This window comes from Panthera onca, chromosome A1 (assembly GCF_046562875.1).
Source record: "Panthera onca isolate mPanOnc1 chromosome A1, mPanOnc1 haplotype 2, whole genome shotgun sequence".
NCBI lineage: Eukaryota > Metazoa > Chordata > Mammalia > Carnivora > Felidae > Panthera > Panthera onca.
The window spans coordinates 138,670,612-138,693,121 of record NC_138339.1 but is presented as its reverse complement, the minus strand read 5'-3'; the positions used below and the strand labels follow the sequence as shown (position 1 = coordinate 138,693,121).

At 43.8% G+C, this 22,510-nt stretch overlaps 1 protein-coding gene across 5 annotated transcripts in view; it reads left to right on the top strand.

The window, feature by feature from the left end:
- The window catches only part of SNCAIP (synuclein alpha interacting protein), a 160,722-nt gene that overhangs the window by 75,840 nt on the left and 62,372 nt on the right, over positions 1 to 22,510 (top strand). For all 5 annotated transcript variants that reach the window (XM_060636276.2, XM_060636277.2, XM_060636275.2 and 2 more), the window contains exons 2-3: positions 5,889 to 5,992; positions 19,551 to 19,623. In XM_060636276.2, the coding sequence (XP_060492259.2) occupies positions 5,936 to 5,992; positions 19,551 to 19,623 (130 nt within the window). In that variant the 5' untranslated portion in view covers positions 5,889 to 5,935. The remainder of the gene's footprint in view (positions 1 to 5,888; positions 5,993 to 19,550; positions 19,624 to 22,510) is intronic.

Genomic DNA, 22,510 nt, shown 5'->3' with positions numbered 1-22,510 from the left:
TAATTTCTCACAGAAATTCTGTTGGCCCTTCCAAGCTTTTTCCACTGATGATGCCATCATCCAACCGACTTTTGGAAGCCTTCATTTTGAATTACTTTTAGAGCCTGTTTTCAAGTCACAACCAAAAAGTTCAAAATATCACCTGAAGATCAGCACAGTACTAGAGTGAGGGAAGGCTTTTTTTTTTTTTTTTTTTAATAAATTGCTTGCCTTTTATTATCCAGTTGGTCTTAGTTACTTTGAGCTCTTGCCCCAGATTGAGTCTTCCCTCGAAGGAAACAGTTGGACCATCCCTGAGGTCCCCTATGAGAGGGTGACATGGTGTTGATAGACCCAGTAGGGCCATGAGCCCCTCTGTACACTTTAATAGGCACTTGGAGGGACTTCTGTTCCTGGCAGATCATCAAAACGCCATGAGAATAGAAAAACTCCTTCCAGACATGGTGAACAGTTGGTGCTCAGGATGTTGTTCTTTATCTCCTCTAGCTGAGCAGCCGCTCAGAGTTTGGGTGAAGTTTCTCCCACTACTTTTGGAGCATCAAAAGAAGGGGGAAATGTGTCACCAACAGGTTCTGCACAGCCTCCAGGTCCCAGCCGCCTAGCCTCATGTCTCCACATTCTACTCTTTCACTTCTTTTTCCCTCCTGTAAATTTTCCTACGGAAGTTGGTAGCACTCAACCATTAGAACCTGTTTCCTTTACCTTTCTCTGCTCTGTCACTCACTGACTACCTTCCATCTTCCATCTTTCCCCAGACCTTAAAAAAAATTAAGCACAGAGCCTACCTGCCTCAGTGAGTGACAAACTGAAAGTTGCTGGCATTGATAAAGAGAAATGAAAAGCCCAGCTGAGATTGAAAGGGAATGATTTCAGCCAGTCAACAGTACCCAAGGCGGACAGATCTTGTAAGAGGTGTGTTGGGGCGCTGCTCAGTCGGTTAAGCCTCCAACTCAGGTCATGATCTCACAGTCTCATGAGTTCAAGCCCCACGTCGGGCTCTGTGCTGACAGCGCAGAGCCTGCTTGGGATTCTCTCTCTCCCTCCCCCTCCCCCACTCACATTATCTGTCTCTCTCAAAATAAAGAAATAAACGTAAAAAAAAATATTAGGTGTGTGGGGTGAAGGGGGACAGCATTACAAAAGAAAGCCCTTAGGACCTCAGAGAATCTGGGACAGGTGACTGCCGCTTGGAGGGTGAGGGCTGATGGGGAGGGGGAACGGAACAAATTTATAAATGACCGGGTTTCGAGATCTCAGAGGGGCCCAAGGCCAACTATGATGCATAGCAATAAAAATTTCATGTAAAGGATTTTAAGCTCGACTGCCCTTTCTGGGGAGGCTGAAAAATATTTTTCACCTAAGTGCAAACCCACTCTGGTAGGCCCTGCATAAGGTTAGCTCTCTTGCATCCAAGCTGCTAGCCTGGCCAGATGGAGGGTGGCCTTGGTTTTGTGTGTGTGTGTGTGTGTGTGTGTGTGTGTGCATGCTTGCACTTGACACAGCTGGCACCCTTGCCTCTGGTCACAACAGTGAAGTGGCTCCCCGTAAATCTCACGTAAATCTCCAACACCGATTTCAACAAAGCAAGAACGCTTCCTTCCTCCAGGGTTAAGTGAAGGAAACACAGTCCCCACCTTGCAACATTTTATGACCTTGGTGGAGGTTTTCTTTCTCTAGACCTTAGAGCAAATGGAGGCTCTACAAAAGTATGAATCGTAACAAGCTGGTAAATTTTTTTTTTGTAAGAAATTGTTGCTGTTGTGGCATGAGAATTTAAAACAATCTCAGAATACAAATTTGATCTCGGAATACAAATGAAATAAACATGATTTGTCAGGAGGCACTAACAGAAAGGGGTGATGATGGTCCTTATTGTTTCATGCTGAATTCCTTCCAAGGATCACACACTCAGATGTCCCCAAGGCCAGGCAGGGCTCACTGAGGAGAGCAGAAAAGGGGAGCTGGTGAACTGGGGAGCACAAGCCTGTCTCTGAGGCAGCTCAGCTGTAGCCAGTTGTTGTCATGGGGAATATGGATCCGTGTTGGCCAGAACTTCAGATATTTTTAAAGCAAAGCCAGAAATCCAGAATTTTATGTGAAATCACCCAAGGTCTGCAAATTGGCAACTAACTCGGTTTTTTTTAAAAAACATTGCTAGGGCCAGACACATCACATCTGTGGGCCAGACTCCACTCACAGGGGCATCCTGTGTGTGTCCTCTGTAGCTGTGTATTCCCTTAGAGCATGTGGTCAGGAAAGGGGGCCCACTGCTTTCCACTGTGGGCTGGTGTGTGCAGTGGGACGGTGTCCCTAGAGCAGGATGAGAAAAGCGCCCGCAGCCCAGCTCCGTTTCCTTATCATGTTGGAAGACTATCCGCAGCTGCTCTAAGCTGACCTCATCCCTTCCCATCTCATCCCGAATTCCTCGGAAGGGAGTGTCCAGCCATGCCAGGTGCCCCGTGGAAGGGCAGATGCAGAGGGCGGGGGCAATGTCATGATCCCTTGGGACAACTGTAGCCTCGCTGTCTACTGAAAAGGAGCAATGAATTTTGGGAACCTGGCCGGATCGGTGAACCATGGGCATTTCTGCACTTTTACAAATGAGGACGTAACACTTCCAAGGTGGCCCCTGGAAAGAGAGAAGAATTGAAACCAGACAAAAGGAACTGGGAGGTAGAGAAAATAAGGCATCTTAAGGAGATGACTGCATCTGGAAGCCCATTTGGAGTAGAGAAGGGTCCTGGATGCCTTGACCCCTTGATCTGAGTGTGGACCACCCAGCCCATTGAGATAATTATGTGCAGTGGCTGAGGTCTTCCTCTCATGAGCTGGAACTCATAACTTGTGTTCTAGCCTACAGAACAGAGAATCTCACTGCTGGGGCGCCTGGGTGGCTCAGTCAGTTAAGCGTCCAACTTCAGCTCAGGTCATGATCTCAAGGTTTGTGAGTTCGAACCCAGAACTGGGGTCTCTGCTGTCAGCCCAGAGCCTGCGTTGGATCCTTTGTCTCCCTCTCTCTCTCTCTCTCTCTCTCTCAGCTCCTCCCCCACTCTCTCTCTCTCTCAAAAATAAATAAACATTAAAAACAAAAAAAGAATCTCACTACCATCTCCAAGTGTAGTGTAAAGATTGTCTGCTTTAACGTCATGCTTTATATCATCCACTGGCTGTGTCCCATTAGAATGGCTGCACTAGAGTGGATATTGCTCTTTATATCATCAGAACACCTCAAATAGGGGCTCACCGATTACTTGTTAATTTGCTTCAGTAAGACGTGTTCATACGCGTTTTATATGTGGTCTGTATTTCTAGGTACTTAGAGATCCACTCTATCCCTGGCTTTGATGCATGGTTTTCTGCTTCTTCTCCCCATGTATCCATGTTTCTGGTGATATGCTTTTGTCTGTGTGCCGTCCTCACCCCCACGATTATCATGTGTTCACCAAGACCATAGGATTAGAGTCTGTATGTCAACAATTCAACGTGGAGCACAGATGTAGCGAAAAGAAATTAGACTGGAAGAAAGTCTGTTAGCTGACGAGCTAGAATCCAGATAGTCTGGGTTGTCCCAGAATCCACCAGAATGGAAGAGAAAGTTATTTTGTGTAATTTGCAAGTATGAGTGTGTATATTTTTCTCTGCACATCTTTGTGAGGATTGAAGTGATATATTTTTGTACCAAGCAGTTTACTTAAGGACCTCTTTTAAGATTTCTTATAAACATTAAGATTTCTGGATATGTACATATCTATCTATATATACATATATCTGGGATATATATATATATATATAACAAATATTATATTACTAGATATAATATATAAATATATACTAGCAGCATGTATTAATAGTCATTATTTAAAGTCCATTATTTATTAGGATAATTAACATTATTGTGAAACTATTACAATTTTGTTAATAATATTAATATGTAATATGTAACCTTGATTTGCAATATTATATATGTATATAACAAATACAAATTAATTTTCTTTTCATTTTCATTTTAAACTTTAATGTGATTTCAGAAGAACTTTTAGGGGTACCTGGGTGGCTCAGTCGGTTAAGCATCTGACACTGGCTCAGATCATGATCTCGTGGTTCATGGGTTCGAGCTCCACATCAGGCTCTGTGCTGACAGCTCAGAGCCTGGAACCTGCTTTGAATTCTGTGTCTGCCTCTCTCTCTTCCCCTCCCCCACTCATTCTCTCTCTCTCTCTCTCTCTCTCCCTCCCTCTCTCTCTCTTTCAAAAATAAATAAACATTAAAAAAAATTCTCAATGGGTAATCTCATTTGAACATGGTAGTAACATCCTAATCCTTTCTTGGATCAGCTCTGTATCCATTATAATTAAAAATATGTGAAAGGTGCATGAGTGGCTCAGTTGGTTAAGCATTCAATTCTGATTTCAGTCAGGGCAAGATACCAAAGTTCATGGGTTCAAGCCCCGCATCGGGCTCTGCCCTGACAGCACAGAACCTGCTTGGAATCTTCTCTCTCTGCCCCTGCACCTCTCATTCTTTCTCTCTCACACACACAAAATAAATAATAAATAAGAGAATACATAAAACTTATAAATAAGCTTAAATATATGTGTAAAAACGGTATATGCATGCGGGAAGAGAAGAAGAGGAAATACTGAGAATTAAATCAGCTGATGGTTCTGAGTTATGGATAGCAAGTGATTCCCTCCCCCCGTTTATTGTAATTAAACCATTTGTGTAACTTAAAAACAAACAAAAACAACAACAAGAATGCCTCAAAATGAGAAAGCAATGCCCCCGGAGTAAGAGTTGCATTTTCAAAAACAGGCATTTTTACACTCTGTCTTACACTTATGAAACCCATTTTTATCAGCCTGGATTTATTTCCACTTTCCAATAATGTATTCCTTAGTCGTCTTATTTCTTGGTCTCATCAAGATACCCCTTGATTAGAAAACCGAACGAGGGAAAAACTAAATTATTTCCGACGCTCCAGTCTGCGTACCTAAGATAGTTTCTGTAATACCAAAGACAAGTTCCTGGAAGTGCGGTCTTTTTCCATCTCCAAGGCGGCTGTGCGGGAGATGCTGTGCACTAAGGCACCGCCAGGAGATCTATATTTCTGTTCTTGACATCTGTAGGTGCCACTGCCACCGCCAATGGTGATGATGATAAGTGATGGGAAAATGAACTGGGAGGTGATGTATCTTCCTTGACAGATTTAAAGGATTGCCGCGGGCAGCCCCGAGGCAAGTGCTGACTGAGGACATTCTGGCGCCTGCATGGGTCACCGTGGCACAGACAGGCAAAGCTGTGAAGAGCTGGGAGCAGTGCGCAGACTCTGTGCTTTCGATCTCTGCCTGGATCCTTTTTGTGCATTGGGGGTGCGGGGGTGGGGGAACTGGACGTTGTACTATAGAGTCTGAAGCATCCGTTGCTGTGGGTTAGTTGGTCTCCGTCGTGTACTTGGGTCATTCCTGTGGGGAGCCGGTATTTACGGCGCCGTGTGCAGCTTCCAAGGCTATGACTGCAGTAAACAGGGGAATAGGGTGAATATCCTACAATTTTGAGGCTTTCACCCAGGGTGCGGTAAGTGCTGGTTGTGGGCTGGGTGCCTCCTAATATTGGTCAGCGGGGAAGTGTCTGACCTGAGCTATGGCTCTAGCAAACCCAGGCAAATACAGACCTAGGTGAAACAAAGGACCCTGGCTGCTCCCTGGGGAGCCTGAGGTGCTGTGCTTCCTGCTTCTGGAAAGCCAGGCCTGGGGTAATATCCAAAGAGAGGAAATGAGCTAGCACCCAGTTACCCTACTCATTTTGCTGGTCTAAACAGACCTAGGATTTTTGGTTGTAAAACAGCTAGTAACCCTTTGGCTTTTCTTTTTTGCTTCTGTCTTTTCCAGAGCTTTTATAAAGATTTGACTTTACTCAAAATGTGCAAAGAAGAATAATGGAAGCCCCTGAATACCTGGATTTGGATGAAATTGACTTCAGTGATGACATATCTGTAAGTCGTACTTCTTGCAAACAATGCTTCAGGAGGTTCTGCCTTTACCTGTAATCTGCGGATCCTGAACTCTTCCAATCGCGTTTAGCAGTTGATGGCAGATGGAATGTGGCTTTGGGGTCCCCTGGACCAAGAAGCGAATCTCACTTAATTGTGTGTATTGCATGGTGTGTGTGGGGGCGGGGTGGGAAAGGCATCTGACCTCATTGAGCTCCCCCCTTCCTAATTGTTGTCGAAATTATTCACCGAGAAAATTTATGAAATGCCTGCAGAGAGCACATGATCAACCCTATCAGTGATAATTCCCTTTATAGGACTGGCTTTACTGCAGCCAGCTTTCTCTGGAGCTCACAAGGACACGACGGCCAAGTTGTTCACTGATGAACAAACAGTAAGAGGAATCCTTCCAGGCACTGTAGGTGTCAAAGCACAGGTTGGATGCTATTGGGGAATACTGAGAGTCATGTGTTGATGAGGACTGGGCCAGCTCCTCTCTGAGGCCCTGTTTAATCCTGTGAAGCTCTGAGCTGATGAACTTCTTCATTGTCAGGAGCCACCACCTTCTTGCTGCCTCCAGCCTATCTCACCATGGCTCTGAGGGGTCCTCTGTACGCACCCTGCCTAGAGGTGCCTGTGACTTACCTCAGGCCACACGGTCAGTTCTGCCTCCGAGGCCAGCCAGCAGCCATGTTGGCTGCTCACAACCCCAGATAAACCGGCTCTCAGGATATGTGACGAGAAGGTTGCTCTTTCTAAACTAGCCATATAACTTTTCTTCCCAGGACCTCCGTGGTCACAATTGCTGACCCTACTTTTCATCACTGTCTCAGGGCATGGAGCTTTGGGTCACCACTAGAAATGGTGTCAAAAAAGATAAGCTTCTTTTCACACACCTCTGGCAAAGTTATTTCTCTACTCCGCTATTCGCTATTCACTTTGAAGTAAAACTTGCATACTGTATGCAAGGATTGGATTCCTCGGGTGAGTTTGATGAATGATCTGCTTTATACAACCTTGGATGATTCTTGGTGTGCCAGGGAAATGTGAATGCCGCCTCTCCCTATTTTAGCTTCCAGACAATCTTTATTAATCCTCATTGAGACCAATGCGAAGTGAGTTTCTTCCTTCCCACCTTATCTTTCTGTCTCTTTCTCTCTTTTTTAAGTTACTATACTTAAAAGTGTTCAGAACATGGTTCTGTTATAGCATTGACCTTGAAGTATTTTTTTAAGTGTATTTATTTTGAGAGAGAGAGAGAGCAAGAGCGGGGAGAGGGCCAGAGAGGGAGAGGGAGAATCCCAAGCAGGCTCCAAGTTCAACACAGAGCCCAACTTGGGGCTCGAGCTCATGAGCACAAGCTCACAACCAGAGCTGAAATCAGGAGTTCAACAGTCAACCAACTGAGCCACCCAGGCACCCCTCACCTCGAGGTATTTTGAGCCTAGTGGGGAGAAGCAAAGAAAGTAAAGAATAATGTGGGGAGATGTAGGGAGTGTGGAAGCTGTCTTAGAAAGAAAAACATACGTTATGATTAGGAGTTCAGAGTAGCTCTCTTAGGTTTGATAATGAAGCAGCATTTAAGGAGCTTGGGGTTTGGAAGGCCCCGTTGGGCTCCAGCCTTGTTCTGACCTGTGCTGACTGGAGAGCAGTAACTTTGCCTCTCCCAGATACCCACCAACTTTTACTGCTGTGTTGAGGATTGAGTGAAATAATAATATATGTGGAGCACACAGCTTGGCCCACCGTTAAGTTGCCCTTAAAAATGGTAGCTTTTGCTATTATTTCAGTGAATAATAACAATAATATTTATATGGCCAATGGTGAAGAAAGAACTCAAGGGAAAAAACCAAGCATCATGTCAGGACTTTTTTTTTTTTTTTAAATACAATAGAGCATTTGTACTTACAGAAGAATCATCTGGCAGCAGCCTATAATTTTGATGAATTAGGGATCTCCACTTGAAAGATAATAAACCATGTTAAGCAATAGCCCACGCTGTTTAGCAAATCGGGATACGGGATTATGTAATAGTCGAGCTCCTACAACTTGACCACTCTGAAACATAAATAAAGATTATCCATCTGTAATTGTGTAACTGCACTCAAACCTTCCCCCACCCCTTTAAAGATGTTCTATTGTTTGGATCTTTAACCTGCATTTAAACTTAAATCAGAGGGGGAAAAAAATGATACTGCGTGGAATGGTTGAAACAATCACGGCTAACATTTGCCGAACACTCACTCTGAGAGAGCCGTTATCTTGCTTAATCCTCACAACAATCCAGTGAGGCAGGAACTTGTCATGATTTTCATTTTACAGACGAGGACTCTGAAGCATGGAGATGTTACCTAACTTATCCAGGGCCACCCTGCTAGTGGGGAGCCATCTGTCTCTGGGATACCTGCTTCAGGCTACAACACCTGACTGCCTCTCTAAATCTATTACAGTGGTCCTCATCAGGGTTGATTGTACCCACCCCCCAGGGGACCATTTGGCAATGCCTGGAGACATTTTTGGTTGTCATGGCTGGGGAGGTGTCCCCCCTGGCATCTAGTGGATAGAGATCAAGGATGCTTCTGAACAACATAAAGTGCACAGGGATCCCTACAGCATCCCTTACAGCAAAGAGTTACCCGGCCTAAAATGTTGGTAGTACTGAGGGCAAGCAATCCTGGTTTTTCTTAAACCACATGAAATTAAAAGAAGCTCTACTTTGGCAAACTCTGTAATATGGTAAGTTATTTTATAATACAGTAAAACCTCCGTTTGCAAGCATAATTCATTCTGGAAACATGCTTGTAATCCAAAGCACTCATCTATCAAAGTGAATTTCAAGAGCCATTGGTTCAGCTGTGGTCCTGTGACATCCGGCATTGTGTACAACTCGTACTGCGAGAGATCGCTCATTTATCAAGTTAAAATTTATTAGAAATGTTTGCTTCCCTTGCAGAACACTCGCAGGACAAGTTACTCGCAATCCAGGGTTTTACCATAGTTCCATCCGATCCAGGTTCAAGCCCTTACGTGTGCCAGAATCGTATTGTTCTTATATAATCACTTCTTGTAGAAAGTAGTGATGACCTCTTCAATATTGAGATGATTGTTCTCAGCCTCATTAGGTAAATGAGGAGCAGTGAATGTTACAACCGCTTTAAGAGCTAAATGGAGACGATTCCGATGCTGACGTTTAACAAGATGTGTTCAACTTGCTAATTCACTGGCATAAAAAGAATATAGCCTCCCATAAACATGCCTTTGCTTTTAGGATTCCATAACCTCCATCTCTGATGGCGCTTACACCTCTTTCCTGGTAAAGTGGCAGGAGTGGGGAAGAAAATGCTCAATACGTTTAAAAAAGATGCCCAAGTTCACAAGTGTTTTTCTGATTCTCTAGCCGTAGCCCTATTACATCGTCTGAGCTTTCTGTTTCCTGATTCTCCCCTCTGGTCATGAGCCTGGTTCTTGTTTTAATTAAAACATAAGCTCTATATTGGTTCAAAAAAAGCAACTAGAACTTCTTTGCCTTTACCTAATGAGACAAAACCCAGAAGGCAATCAAATTATTTTGAAGTTACCCAGACTCAAAAATAACATTCATCCTTTCCAAAATGCAGGGTTTAAACTAACTACAGGCTCGTCTCCCTGCCATGTCCAAGGAGAGAGCATTGCACATTCCCTGCAGGTCTGTGAAGGAGATGATAGGGCTTTTCTGTCTCTGCAAAAGGGTTTGCAGATTTCTTTCTTCATTCCTGCAGAAGCCAGATGCTTCTCCTGAAAAAGAAAAATGCACTGGGATATTATTTTACCACAGACTTCTTAGTAGCCACGGTGTATTTATTTTATTAAGAAAGGCCAATTTGCAGGGCACCTGGGCTGCTCAGTCGGTTAAGTGTCCGACTTCAGCTCAGGTCACCATCTCAAAGTTCATGAGTTCGAGCCCCACATCGGGCTCTGTGCTGACAGCTCAGAGCCTGGAGCCTACTTCGGATTCGGTGTGTCCCTCTTTCTCTGCCCCTCCCCTGCTCATACTGTGTGTGTGTGTGTCTCTCTCTCTCAAAAATAAATAAATATTAAAAAATTAAGAAAAAAAAAAAGAAAGGCCAATTTGCTATTCTTCCAGATAGTATATTATACACAGAACAGAACAAAGCAGAGGCCGAACTGTAGATCTTGTGAGGAGCATCCCTCCCAGCCCTGAGACACGGGCTCTGCCATGCACCACACTCCACTCTGTGAGTCAGGGGTCTTGTTAAAGATTCCTATCAACTCTGCGGGGCAGGCCCTGTTTCAATACCCAGTCTGGCACTTGAAAAAAAAAAATTGACCCTCCGAGAAGGTGTATGACTTTCACAACGTTATGGATAAGTAAGTGGAAGGGTCAGGATTTAAATACAGAACTATGTGACCACGTTACTCTTCCCCTTCTGAGCGACCTGGTGGAGTAGAGACTCCGGACCAGTCCATAAAATGCCATCACTATCCTCCGTCGGTACTGATGCAGTTGCAAATAGCTGCTTGGAAGTAATGGGGTTGGTATATATTCCAAATAAAATAAAACGAGTGAAAGAGAATGTAGGCAAACCTCTTAATTTTACTGCATGTCTGCTTTCCCATCTGTAACATGATAATTATCATCTCTACCTATTGCCCTGGACTTTATGGAGAAAATACGAGATTTTATATATGTATGTGTGCAAATACATGCCCACATATTTATATAATACACACATACCTATTTGCATACCTGTGTGTGCGTATGGACATACACATATACATGTAAATATACTCCCGCACATGCACACAGACAGAAGTGAGGACACACTCTGTTCCTCCGCAGGAAGCTTTGCCACCTTTCTGTACCATTGTGAATACAATGGGTGAAAGATGACATTTTTTTGACAGTCTATTTTTTGTGCAAGCCACATGAGAACATAATGAATAAATTCCGTTCCACCTCACTCTAACCTTTGACCCAAGCCCTTGAAGCCTAGACTAATAGCACAGAATGATATGGATTCATTTTCCTTGAGTGACTGAGCCACAGTGTGGTAGGAAAATAACTTCTTCTGGTAAACAAGTCTCCTCTTAGTGGATTCTCACATTTTTCCAACCTTGCACTACAATGCCTGCCCCTGTCTGGTTTGTGTGCACCACTTTTTACTCAATGCAATCCACTGACACTTCCGAGATTTCATTACGTTTCCACAAAGCCATGTGCTGTGGTGGGAGGCCCCAAGAAAGGGCACATAGAGCTTATCAAGTGGACTCAAGCAGAGAGTTGATTGGATCAAGAATATAAGTTTTGCCTTGAGTTTAGGAGTGAAAAGGAGTGTAAAGCTAATCAAGGTAAAGAGAACCTGGCTTGCCCCTCCTCTCTAGCAAGAAATCTACCTGAGCGAGATCCTAATATACTTTCTTGTGTGCTCCCCTACAAGGTTGCCAAGATTCTCACATGGCCTCTGGCCACCTCCGTCCCTTCTTCACTGTCCCGTCTATCAGCCCTGCCCTTCCTAGCAGTTGCCTGGTTGCCTGCTCTTATCTTCTTAGTGTGTCCCAGTATGATCGACTTTTATCGGGTGTTCACATGTTCTTTCTGCAAATGTCTTGTATTCAAGTCTGCATTACCTTTCATTCCTTCCTCCTGTGGTGCCCGTTATCAAAAACCTCATGCCTTGTTCTACTATCCTGTGTCATCTGTGTTCTCTTGTTTCGGTAACACCTGCCAGGAAAGGAATTAGGAATAATCTAGTCCAGACAAGATGAACGATGTGTTCATGTCCCATAGGTAGTGTAAGAGCCCAAGACCAGAACCTGGGGACCCAGACTTAACATCTTGGATTCCATACCCCTTCCTGAGAATGTGGAGAGCAGCCTTATAGATAGAATGATTTCCAAGAATGAACAACTGCCAGATTTTTTCTTTTGCTCTTCTCTTACTCTGCAGATAGCCCTAAAATGTCTTATCTTGCTTATGAGTTATAGCACATATTAGATTGGCAATGCAGATTATTCACACAAACTATTTACCTTTTATGTACTAGATTTAGTGGTGATCTACTCAACAACATGTATTAAACAGTTACAGTGTTCCAAGAGCAGTTCTAAGCTCGGGTGAATGACACAGACTGGATCGATGTTCTTAGAGTTTCCAGGACCCTTTAATAATAATTGAGCATATTATGAAATGTCCAGTTGAATCCATAGAAGGTCAGATTTAATTACAATATCAAACTCTGTTCTTGACGGCCTTTATATTTTTGTGGTGATTGATAATTGGCTCACAATTGAAACTAGACCATCACTGAGGCTGAACAAGTATTATAGCCAGCCCTGTGTCCTACTGCAAGTTAAATTTCTTTTGCAATTTTTTTGTGACTTGGAATTTTTGCCTCAATAGTTGCCGTTGCTTTGGCTTCACTTCCACATGCTCATTTTGTATACTTGTTAATGTAAGTAATGGCTAGCATTTATTGAACACTTAGTATGTATCAGACACTCTTACCTAGGCTTTACATTATTAAATTCATCGTCTTCACAGCATGCTCTTGATATAAGCACCGTTATTACCCTGCTTTACAGGTGAAGAAACTGGTAGGCAGAGGTTAAGTAACTAATATGAATTATCTGGAAAATGGTGAAGCCAGGATATAACATGGATGGTCTGGCTGCAGAAACCATATATGTAACCCCTGTGTTGAAAATGACTGCTGCTGGGCTTGTTGGTTACCTGTGGTTGGCTCAGTTCATTGAGGTCTCTTCTCATCCATGATCACTTGTCCTCACAAAGGGGGACCACTCATTGCTGTGATATCTCACCACACTTGCCAATGTGGACCTTCATCTTTTGCCTAACTACACATATGAGCAATATAATGCTGTATGTGGTAAACTCTTAAAATGGGCAAAACAGTTACTGAATTTTCCCAAATACCAGCTACAAAATATGTCTTAGCGTAAAATAATTTGATTATCTTTTTAAATTTTTTTTAATGTTTATTTGTTTTTGAGAGACAGAGAGAGACAGAGCGTGAGTGGGGGAGGGGCAGAGAGAGAAGGAGACGCAGAATCTGAAGCAGGCTCCAGGCTCCGAGCTGTCAGCACAGAGCCTGATGCAGGGCCAACCATGAAGTAGGACACTTAACTGACTGAGCCAGCCAGGCACCCCAAGAATTTGATTATTATTAATTTAAAAAAAAACCCTCTCAATAGAATAAAAACAAGGAACAAGAACAAAAATCAAATGCATTTGAAAAGAGGATCATTTGTAATAATTTTCTTTCACAAAGCCTAAATGATAGAAGGTATTTAAAGCCGTCTGGGATGAATGTATGAAAACATAGATCGCCAGTATTTGTACTATGTAGAGGTGGTCGTTAAGACTGTGGGCATCTGTATGGCCACCTGTGAAACATGGAATGTGGAAGGAATAACATTCCGAGAACGGAACTGCGTAGAAGTATGTCCCACATGGGACGAGGGAAAAGAGGCTTCTATGAAAGAGACTGGGAAATCGTTTTCAGAAGTGCACGAGGAATGCTAAGGGATCTTAAAAGGGAGAGAGGTATCTAATGAATTTAAAGGAGCAAGGGGTAAATAGCAGGGATTGGGTCATGATAAAAAAAGAGAATGGTTGGATTTTCCAGTTAAGACCCATTGAAGGGCATAGTAAGAGCAGGGCCTTTGGGGGTAGTGAACAGAAGCCATGTTGTGGTGGCTAGAAGAGCAAATGTAAGAGATGAGGGAGGAGAGAAGAGAACCACAGCAATTCTTGAAAAAAAGATGGCAGTGAACACAAGAGCAAGAAAGGCCATGATTCACTGAGGAGGCAGCATGTCTTCAGGTGGCAGAGCTGCTTGTTTGTCAGAGGAGAGAGCTGATGTCGAGAGGGTGACTGACAAGATGGAGGGACGAGGGATGATGGCAGAGCCAGAGACCTGAAGGGATGGGAGGGGAAGAGACAGGAGCACAAGTGGAGGGCTAGTGGCGAAGGGGTGGACTGTTAATGCCACATCCTCTGTGGGGAAGGCATGAAGTCAGGACACACCTTCCTCAATTGGAAGGGCAGGCCACTGGAGAGGAGTTCCAGACTTCAGGAAAATACTACATTTCTGAAAACCTCGCTTCAGGGTGTGTCTGCTTTCACTGCCAGCTTTGCGTGCACACACAGTTGCTGTTTCACTGGGTGTGTATTGAGATGCCTGCCTGAATTTTGGAAAGCTTTGTGAGAAATCATGAATTTCAGGATGGTTGTTTGGATGACTGGCTTAATTGTTTCTTTTGGAAACTTAATGAGACCTTAGCTGTTTAAAAGTCTCTAGCTTCAAAAGGTGTTTGGGATTTTAGTTCTTTTATTCTTTCCCTGTGGCTCATTACCGCTTGAGTAATGTCTGCATGTTCACCCAACTGGCTCCAGCTTTCAGGAGTAAGGGCCAAAGCCTTTCAGTCTTGAACAATATCTAGGATGGTCAGAGATCCTTATGGCTTGGTGTAGAAATCACGCACTATTATGAATCCCATGCACGCTCAAACTGTTTTGCATGGCTGAGTGACAAAATTGACTGGCTCAGGCAGGGATGTGTAGGATTGTCTTGTGTCATATCAACTCGAGTTCGCAAAGGAATGTTTCAGTGTCGGCCCTTGGCCATGGACTCTCATAAAGGAGGAAAGACCAAAGAGAAGTTAAATAATGTGCTGGGGCAGGCTGGGCTCTCCTTTCCAGTCCAGCTCAACCCCGTCTTCTGTCTCTAAAATTCCCACATCTGGATCAACTGAGCTTCAAAGTCAGGAGGGCAATGAAGATGATGAGGGAAGGGCTGTGTGCACAGGTGGAAAACAGGTTAGGGAGAAGAGACAAAAACATTCAACATCGTTTCACGGCTTGTAAACTGACTTCACTTGTATTATCCACATATGATTATCTGTGTTCTATAAATAAAGAAAGCAAACCCCAGAGATATGAAATGACTGGTTTGTCCAGAACCTCAGTTAATAAATACCAGAACCTGGGGCACCTGGCGGGGTCAGTCAGTTAAGCATCTGACTTCAGCTCACGTCATGGTCTCGCAGTTCATGAATTCGAGCGCCCCATGGGGCTCTAGCTCAGACCCCACTTTGGATCCTCTGTTTCCTCCTCTCTCTTCCACTCCCCTGCTTGTGTGCCCTTGCTCTCTGTCTCAAAAATAAACATTTAAAAACTAAACAAATACCAGAACTGGGGCTTGAATCTGCATCTTCTGGGTCCAGATCCATTGTTCTTTATACAGAAGGCTAAGGCATCAGCCAGTACCCATACTGTTAATCTATTAGAGGTGTGTTTTTTTCTTTTAAATATACCATAATTTCATGGCTAGACTTGTAATAATGAGGGATTTTTTAGGAAGATGAGGGCTATATAACTATTAACTATTACTGTTACTGTTTTTATTATTGCCACTAAAATCATGATTACATAGGGGAATTCATTTTATTCAAGTTCAGTAAGTACCCACTATCTTTGGTAAACACAATATTGTCCACACCCTCAGGAAGCAGAGAAAGCAGTGACATAAACATATAGGTGAAATATCATGGATGGATTCTGTAATGGATTTATGCCTAAATTATATATAAAGCAGTTGTTCCTAAATGTTAGCATGCATCAAAATCATCTAGTTGGCTTGTAAAAATACAGATTGCTGGGCTCTACCCTCAGAGTTTCTGGGATGGGGCCCAAGACTGTGAATTCCTAACAACTTCCTAGATGGTGTCTGTGCCCCCGGTCCAGACACCACACTTTGAAAGCTGGAATTACTTCCGTCTGGGAGTGTGGGAGAAGATTCTATAGAAGCGATTCCCAGGCCGATCTTGAAAAATTAAAAAAAGTTTGCCTAATGAACTGGGTGGAATAGCATTCCAGGTCGATGGAATGGCACGCCTAACAGTATAGACAGGTAGAACAGCAGATATGGCATCCCTAAGAACTTTCATATTGCCACAATCAAAAAAGAAGTGAGCAATGGTAAGAGATAAGTCCGAGCTCATGGAAGGCTTCCTCTGCCATGCTGAGGCTTTGCCCTGTAGTCCGTGCAGAGCCACTGAAGGATGTGAAACAGAGAAGCACCTTAGTCAAATCTGCATTTTAGAAAGCCAGTTAAGTGGAGTGCAAGTATGGAAGCATGGAAGAAATGCCCACTTACTACCTAAGTATGAAAGAACTCCTTTGAACAGCTGTACTATTCTGCCGGGGATCCATCAAATGTGTGTTTGTCTTGGTATTCCAGTCAAATAGTTAATAAGCCACTGTGTGCCACGTATATATGCAAGTCAGAGACACCATCCGTTCCCTCAGGCAATTGTGGGAGCCAACACTAACATCTAGGAAACAACAGAGCCCAAGGCAAGGCAGTATTTTACCAAGGGCAGTAAAGAGCAAGGTCATTTAGGGCTGAAGCAGTTAGCCAGGGTTTCATGCAGAAAGCACAGCGCAAGCTGGCCTTGCAGAAAGGCAGCTTTTCCCTGGCCAGAGGAAAGCTTTGCCAGCCAAGGTACAGAAGGTGGAACTAAACTTTGAATGCACACTGCATGCACACTGAAGAAGTGGAGGCAACTGGTCCACCTGTAGAAGGGGCTTTTCTTGAGACCTGGAAAGGAAGTTTGAATCACAAAGGCTATTTCTACGGGACTAACCTCTGGAAGATTTTTCGAAAAAGAACAAGAGTGACATAAAACCAGGAAACAACCATCTGCAACCCCCCTCTCTCTAATCACCCAAGGATAAAAGGCATCAAGGGAACAGAATATAAAGGCTGGGGTTGGGAGCAAGAGACAGGGAAGACACTTTGGACTTTGGTTCTGATAGGGCCAAAATGACAGTAGTTGTTGCCCAGGGAGTTGGCCGCTGTCCGGAGAATGAGGTGGCTTGGCTATCAGACAGCTCCTTCTAAAAGGCCATCTGTCCTTTGTACTGGGATGAAGGGCTGGGGAGCCCTCCCTTTTAGCTCCCAGATGGTAGGACAATGCACTCATGCGAGAGAGACTTCCTGGGTCATTTGCTTATTCCCAAATGTGCAAATATGAAAATGTTTTCGCATGTTGGTTTTGTGAATTGTATGTTTCTCCGGCCACTCTTCCCATCGTGACCTGACCGTACAACATTCTCTTAAGCTTCATCTCCTATCCAGAGAGCAGCGTTTGTGCTTACTGAAACAAATACCCAAACTGATTCTGTTTCTTGTGTCTTTATAAAAGATGGTAGATTTGTTCACAGTGTAGATTGGAGTCTTTGCTGAATTTGACATTCCACATACCCTTACGGTTCCCCAAAACTTTGATTGTCTGGCCAACACATCACCCTTTTCTCAGATGGCTGTATTTGTAATTTTCATCACCAGGCACAGCACATGACTTTTTCCTCAAGGTCATTATTCCCAAAGAATTGAGACGTATACCTTCACAGAAGTGACTTTCTGTACGCCAAGGGTGGAGAGACAGAGCTGCCGCGGGTAACACAGTTTGAGGTGGTGCGTGGGGCTCCGCGAGGTTCATCCTCTGCCTGTTGCTCAGTCCCCACACCATCCGGGCAGCCTGTGCTGCTCGAACTTAAATGTCATTATGTTAAAAGTTGCTGCACACTCAGGATCTTTGAGGTCACGTAGGAAGAGCTGGGGGTAGAGCTCATAATTCAGAGATTCTGATGTAGCCGACTTTGGGGTGAGAGGTGGCGGTTAGGATGCATGTGGCTAAAAATGCAGGAAGCCCCGCAGCCAGTTTAATCAAATATATATCATTAAGCCCCGTGAACAACCTTATTCAGTTTATCATTAACTCCATTTAAACACTAATCCATCTTTAGCTCCCTCTTTCTAAAATTTGCCTTGGGAGAAAAACAAAACAAGACAGAAGGAGCAAGGGTGAGACTTTGCCAAAGGGTGCTTTTGTGGGGCGCATGGCCATGGAAACAAAAGGCCCTGTTTTAATTGAATTGTAAACTGTGTAATTATTTAACCTGTACCAGCTGGTCTCAAGAAGCTACCGGATTCCTTAGAGAGCTTGTACTTGGCCAGGAACATAAGGCACCTTATTAGGAACAAGAAAAATGCCTTCTGTACCTATGTTACCCCCATCCCCCAAAGAACATACTGTAAAAGGGGAAAAATGCTTGAAGTTCAGTTTGGGTTCAAGAGACAGCCCTCCCTCTTTCTGAGTATGTGAGTGGATTGACTAGTAGCACCTGTAGTCTCTGAGGACTGGCCAACATAAACAGGATGTTATTGCATCAGACAGGTAGGAGTAATTTCTCTAATTGGTCATTTGAGATTTCATTTTTCACTTGCAAGACCTGCAGATTTAATTTGTTTGTGACATGCGGTTGGCAAATTGACAATACATAAAACTGCCCCCTCCCTCTGTCTTGCTGTCCTGCCATCATGTGGAAAGCACTGGGGGGTCTCCATGTAGACCCTTCGCTTCATCTGTCAACATCAAGCTCACTAGAGTACCTTCTTATTGACAAATGTACCCTAATTACACATTCCTCACTTGTAATGCTAGAATAATCCTAATGAGTTTCCCGTGATCATTTTTCTTTCAGATTAATTAAAGGTTTTTTTTCTCATTCCCCCCCCCCCCAAATTCTGAGTGAAGTCCTTTATCACACATTCTCATTCCCATAAGAACAGTATTCCCAAAGGTACAGAGCCAAATATTTGTAGGTAGCTGGATTTTATGAGTTAATGTATGATTAAAGATGGTCCTTTGATTAAAGAAATAGTTCATCCTATCTATTTTGTTTTAAAACATCCTTCTCTAAAGAAAGATTGATTGGCATCAGACAGAACCCCCGTAAATCAGAGCTATTGATTTTACATTTGTTTTAGCCCTTCTGGTTTTATGCCCCCTTATGTCGTAATTTGTTATCCTGATAGCTGGCCCCTGAGTCGGTGCCCGGTTGATCCCGGGGGCTGGTTTCTTTCAGTTCGGTCTAATCTATACATAAAACAGATTAGCTTCCAGACAGAGAACCAAGCTCCTCTTGCTCTTTAAAACATCACCCCCTGTGTTTCCTACGGAGCTCACGGATGCCACACAGTAAAACCTCTGGCAAGTGGCGACATGAGGGACGTTGGTGTAGCCCAGAGAATATCAGCACAGGTGAGGCTCCTGGCTACCCTGGGTGCTGCAGGAAGCTGGGTGCTTCTCCCCTTGGCCCTTCACAATCAGACTCAAAACGCATGTATTCCAGACACCTTCCGGAAATTCCTCAAGGCCAGAAAATTCTTCCATCTTCCACAAGTCGCAGAAGCAACAAGAGACAGAATGTCTGCCGGATACAGTTTGCATGTTAAAGCAGGGGTACATAGCCCTTCTTGATGTACATCTGCTTAGATGTATACAGATAGAGCTTGGGTCACTGCCAGATCACTGAGGAGCCCGTTGAGGATAAAATTAGACTTTTCTGGATCTACATGTTGTACTCAAGTGTCACTTCTTGTGCTTTGGTTTTTCTGGCCACTTGAATGAATGCAATGCTCTTGTTTTAAGTTGTTGTTTTATTCCCTTTCTCCTCCGGCTTCCCATCCAGTACTCGGTGACGTCGCTCAAGACCATCCCCGAACTGTGCCGAAGATGTGATGCGCAAAGCGAAGACAGATCAGGTAGGTCCTTCTCCTCATCCCTCTCCTTCTCCTGACTCCGAGAGAGCAGAGGGCTCCAGGAAGCTGCCTCCCCCTCCCACAACTTGCCCCTGCCTTCTGTCTTTCCTTTACAGCTTCTCCCTTCACCCCCCTACGCACACTCCCTCAACGAACAGATGTTAGGTCACCCTCCACAGGCTAACAGGACAGGGAGGCCCTAATGAGGACTCGGCTGTCTACAAATCAACGTAGGCCGTCATCTGGACAGCTCCAAACCACAGTATACGCGGCAATTTACTGAAAACCCGAGAAACCATTGGTGACAAAACATAATGATGGAGGCGCCAATGAAAAAATGTTGGATGCGTTTACTACCCATATGGCAAGGACCAGCTTGGGGGATGGTGCTTTGCCAGAATCTGAAACCCTATCAGGGATGCGACATGATAGGATCTGCAAGAAGGCATACTGTAACAGTTAAGATTAAAGCAAAGCTTTGGAGTTTAATAGTGTAAACTAAACAGAGAATTATGGCATACAGATGAAAACCAGCTGGTTGACCTTTTCTCCTTGCACACACCCCCACCCCTGACCAAAAAAAAAAAAAAAAAAAAAAAAAAAAAAAAAATACATTCAGGGTTGTTTTTCCCTCTGTAAATCAAATTAAGTTTCTCTCCTTTTCTCTCCATGATGGGCGAAAATGAAAAAAAAAAAAAAAAAAAAAAAGGATGTTGATGGAAATGATACAATGGCATTAAACTAAGAAAGGATGTTTATTATTTTTCGAAGTAATTGCCCTAAGGTACCACCATTGATCGTGCCAAGCTCACCTCCTCTGATAGTAGCTAGGATCCTGAGAACCATGGGGAATGGAAGGTTCCAGATAATCCTCAGATGATGTGTATCGGGTTTCATAGAGGACCCTTACCTATATAGCTACTGGAATTCTAGGCCTTTCTTACCGAAGACTTGCCCAAAGCTAATCTACTTTTTTCCTGGACAGCTTGTTTACTTTGGAGACTTTGCTTAGAGGAGATGGGACAAATAATTAGTCTTTCTAGGTTTGTTTATCTCTGTTTTTTGTGTGAGTGAAAGTAATACTTCAATGTTTGGGTCAGAAACGCAGAGGATAGTTCTACATTCGCATAAAAGTCTTCATTTACCTTCAGAGTTTTGGGTTTTTCTTTTTCTTTATCTTTTTCCTTTTAATTTCAAACAATGTCAAGTTTCTGGCGGGTTCAACAAAGGCTCTAGCCATGAGGCTTTTAAAGATGTGCCTCCTTACAAGCCATCGCCAGGCTCCAAGGTTGGATTGCTGACTGTGGGCAGTGACTTGAGTCCAAGTTAGGGTTCAGTGACTTATCACCCATATGACGTACAGCCTCAAACTGATTGTCAACAAAATAAAGAAGAAGCTTGTTCTGCCAATGTTACCAGGTGTTGTTAGGATTAGAGTTAGGTGAGGTATCTGAAGTTACTGTTTCTGTGCTAGCTACTGTTGTAAGCCCTTTCCTCACATTAGCTCTGTTAATCCTAAAATCCCCATGGGTGGAGTACGTAGAATGCCAATGCTGTAGGTGGGTAAACTGAGGCACAGCAGAGAAGTTAAATATCTTGCCTGCAGTCACGTAGCAGTTAAGTTGCAGAGCTGGGATTCAAACAGCAGCAAGTGTACCTCTCGAATGGGTTCTTTTTCCATCGCGTAGGCTTCCTCTCAAATAGCTTGACTTAGTGGCATTAATTTAATTTTAGGATATTATCCTTTCAAAACTTTCAAAATCAGCATTTTTGCCTCATAGACTGTGGTGAACTGCTCTTCTCTGTTTAATAGCTATTCTTGCTTACTGAGGTAAGTGCATTAACCAAAGCCGTTAAAGATCATTTTTCCTGGGGCTGATTCACTCCACTTTCTCCAGGTCACGTGTCTTCCCACCTCTTGCGCAATAGGTGATGTTGGATATTTCCGCTCTGGTTGAGAAGGAGGCCAGTTTCAAGTGTCAAAGCTTTTAGACTTCACCCAGGGCAAAGACCCAGTGCTCAAGGTCCTCGGCAGTAGTTAGACCTGACAGGAAATGGACGTATGTGGGCAAGACTCAGGCCTTTTACTAGCATCCCATGTAGGCCTCACTGGGAGGCTGCGAAACTACTTTCTCCCAGAGCAAGAGTGATCCTAGAGAAAGAACATATAGAAAAATCCATCTATCCGTAGCATCACTGTAGATAATCTGTGAGCTCCTTTGAAAGGAATCTCAACATAGTAAAGAGTTTTCACAGCTAGTTTTTGAAAGCATTGAGGCATTCTCAGTTCCAAGGGTATCCAGATATGGAAGTACCACCTCCTTATACCCCTCCACTCTTGCTCATATCAACTACCCACGAGGATTTGGCTCCAGGAGGCCTTGCACATGTCTACCTTTATGGTAATCTTTTCAAACAGACGGCAGTCGAAGGCACACTGGCCTCTGAAAAGAGTCCACCCCTTCTTTTGGATGGGGAAGCCTCTGGGGAGACTCTTCCCCAAACCTCTCCTCGCTTAGAATACACTCCACCTGATCAAGGCTCTTTTGAAAACCATTTTTGCACAAACAAGTCCTTGACCAGGTGTTCTCGGACCCATTTGTCCTTTTTATTTATTCATTCAGCAAATAATTGAATACTTTTTGTCATTGACACTCAGGACATGGGAACAAGTAAGATGTAGACAAGGCCCCCGTTCTCACAATGTTTACATTCCGGGGAGTGGCAAGAAGGCAAGCAAACGAATTAATACCAGATCATTTCACACAGTGGTAAGAGGGGACGAAACAATGTGATAGAGTAACTTGTAGGAGTTGGAGGAGGGCACTTGGTGGGGCAGGGGAGAGGGGAGGGTCTGGGAGTGTTAATAAAAGACCCGGCCAGAGATAAC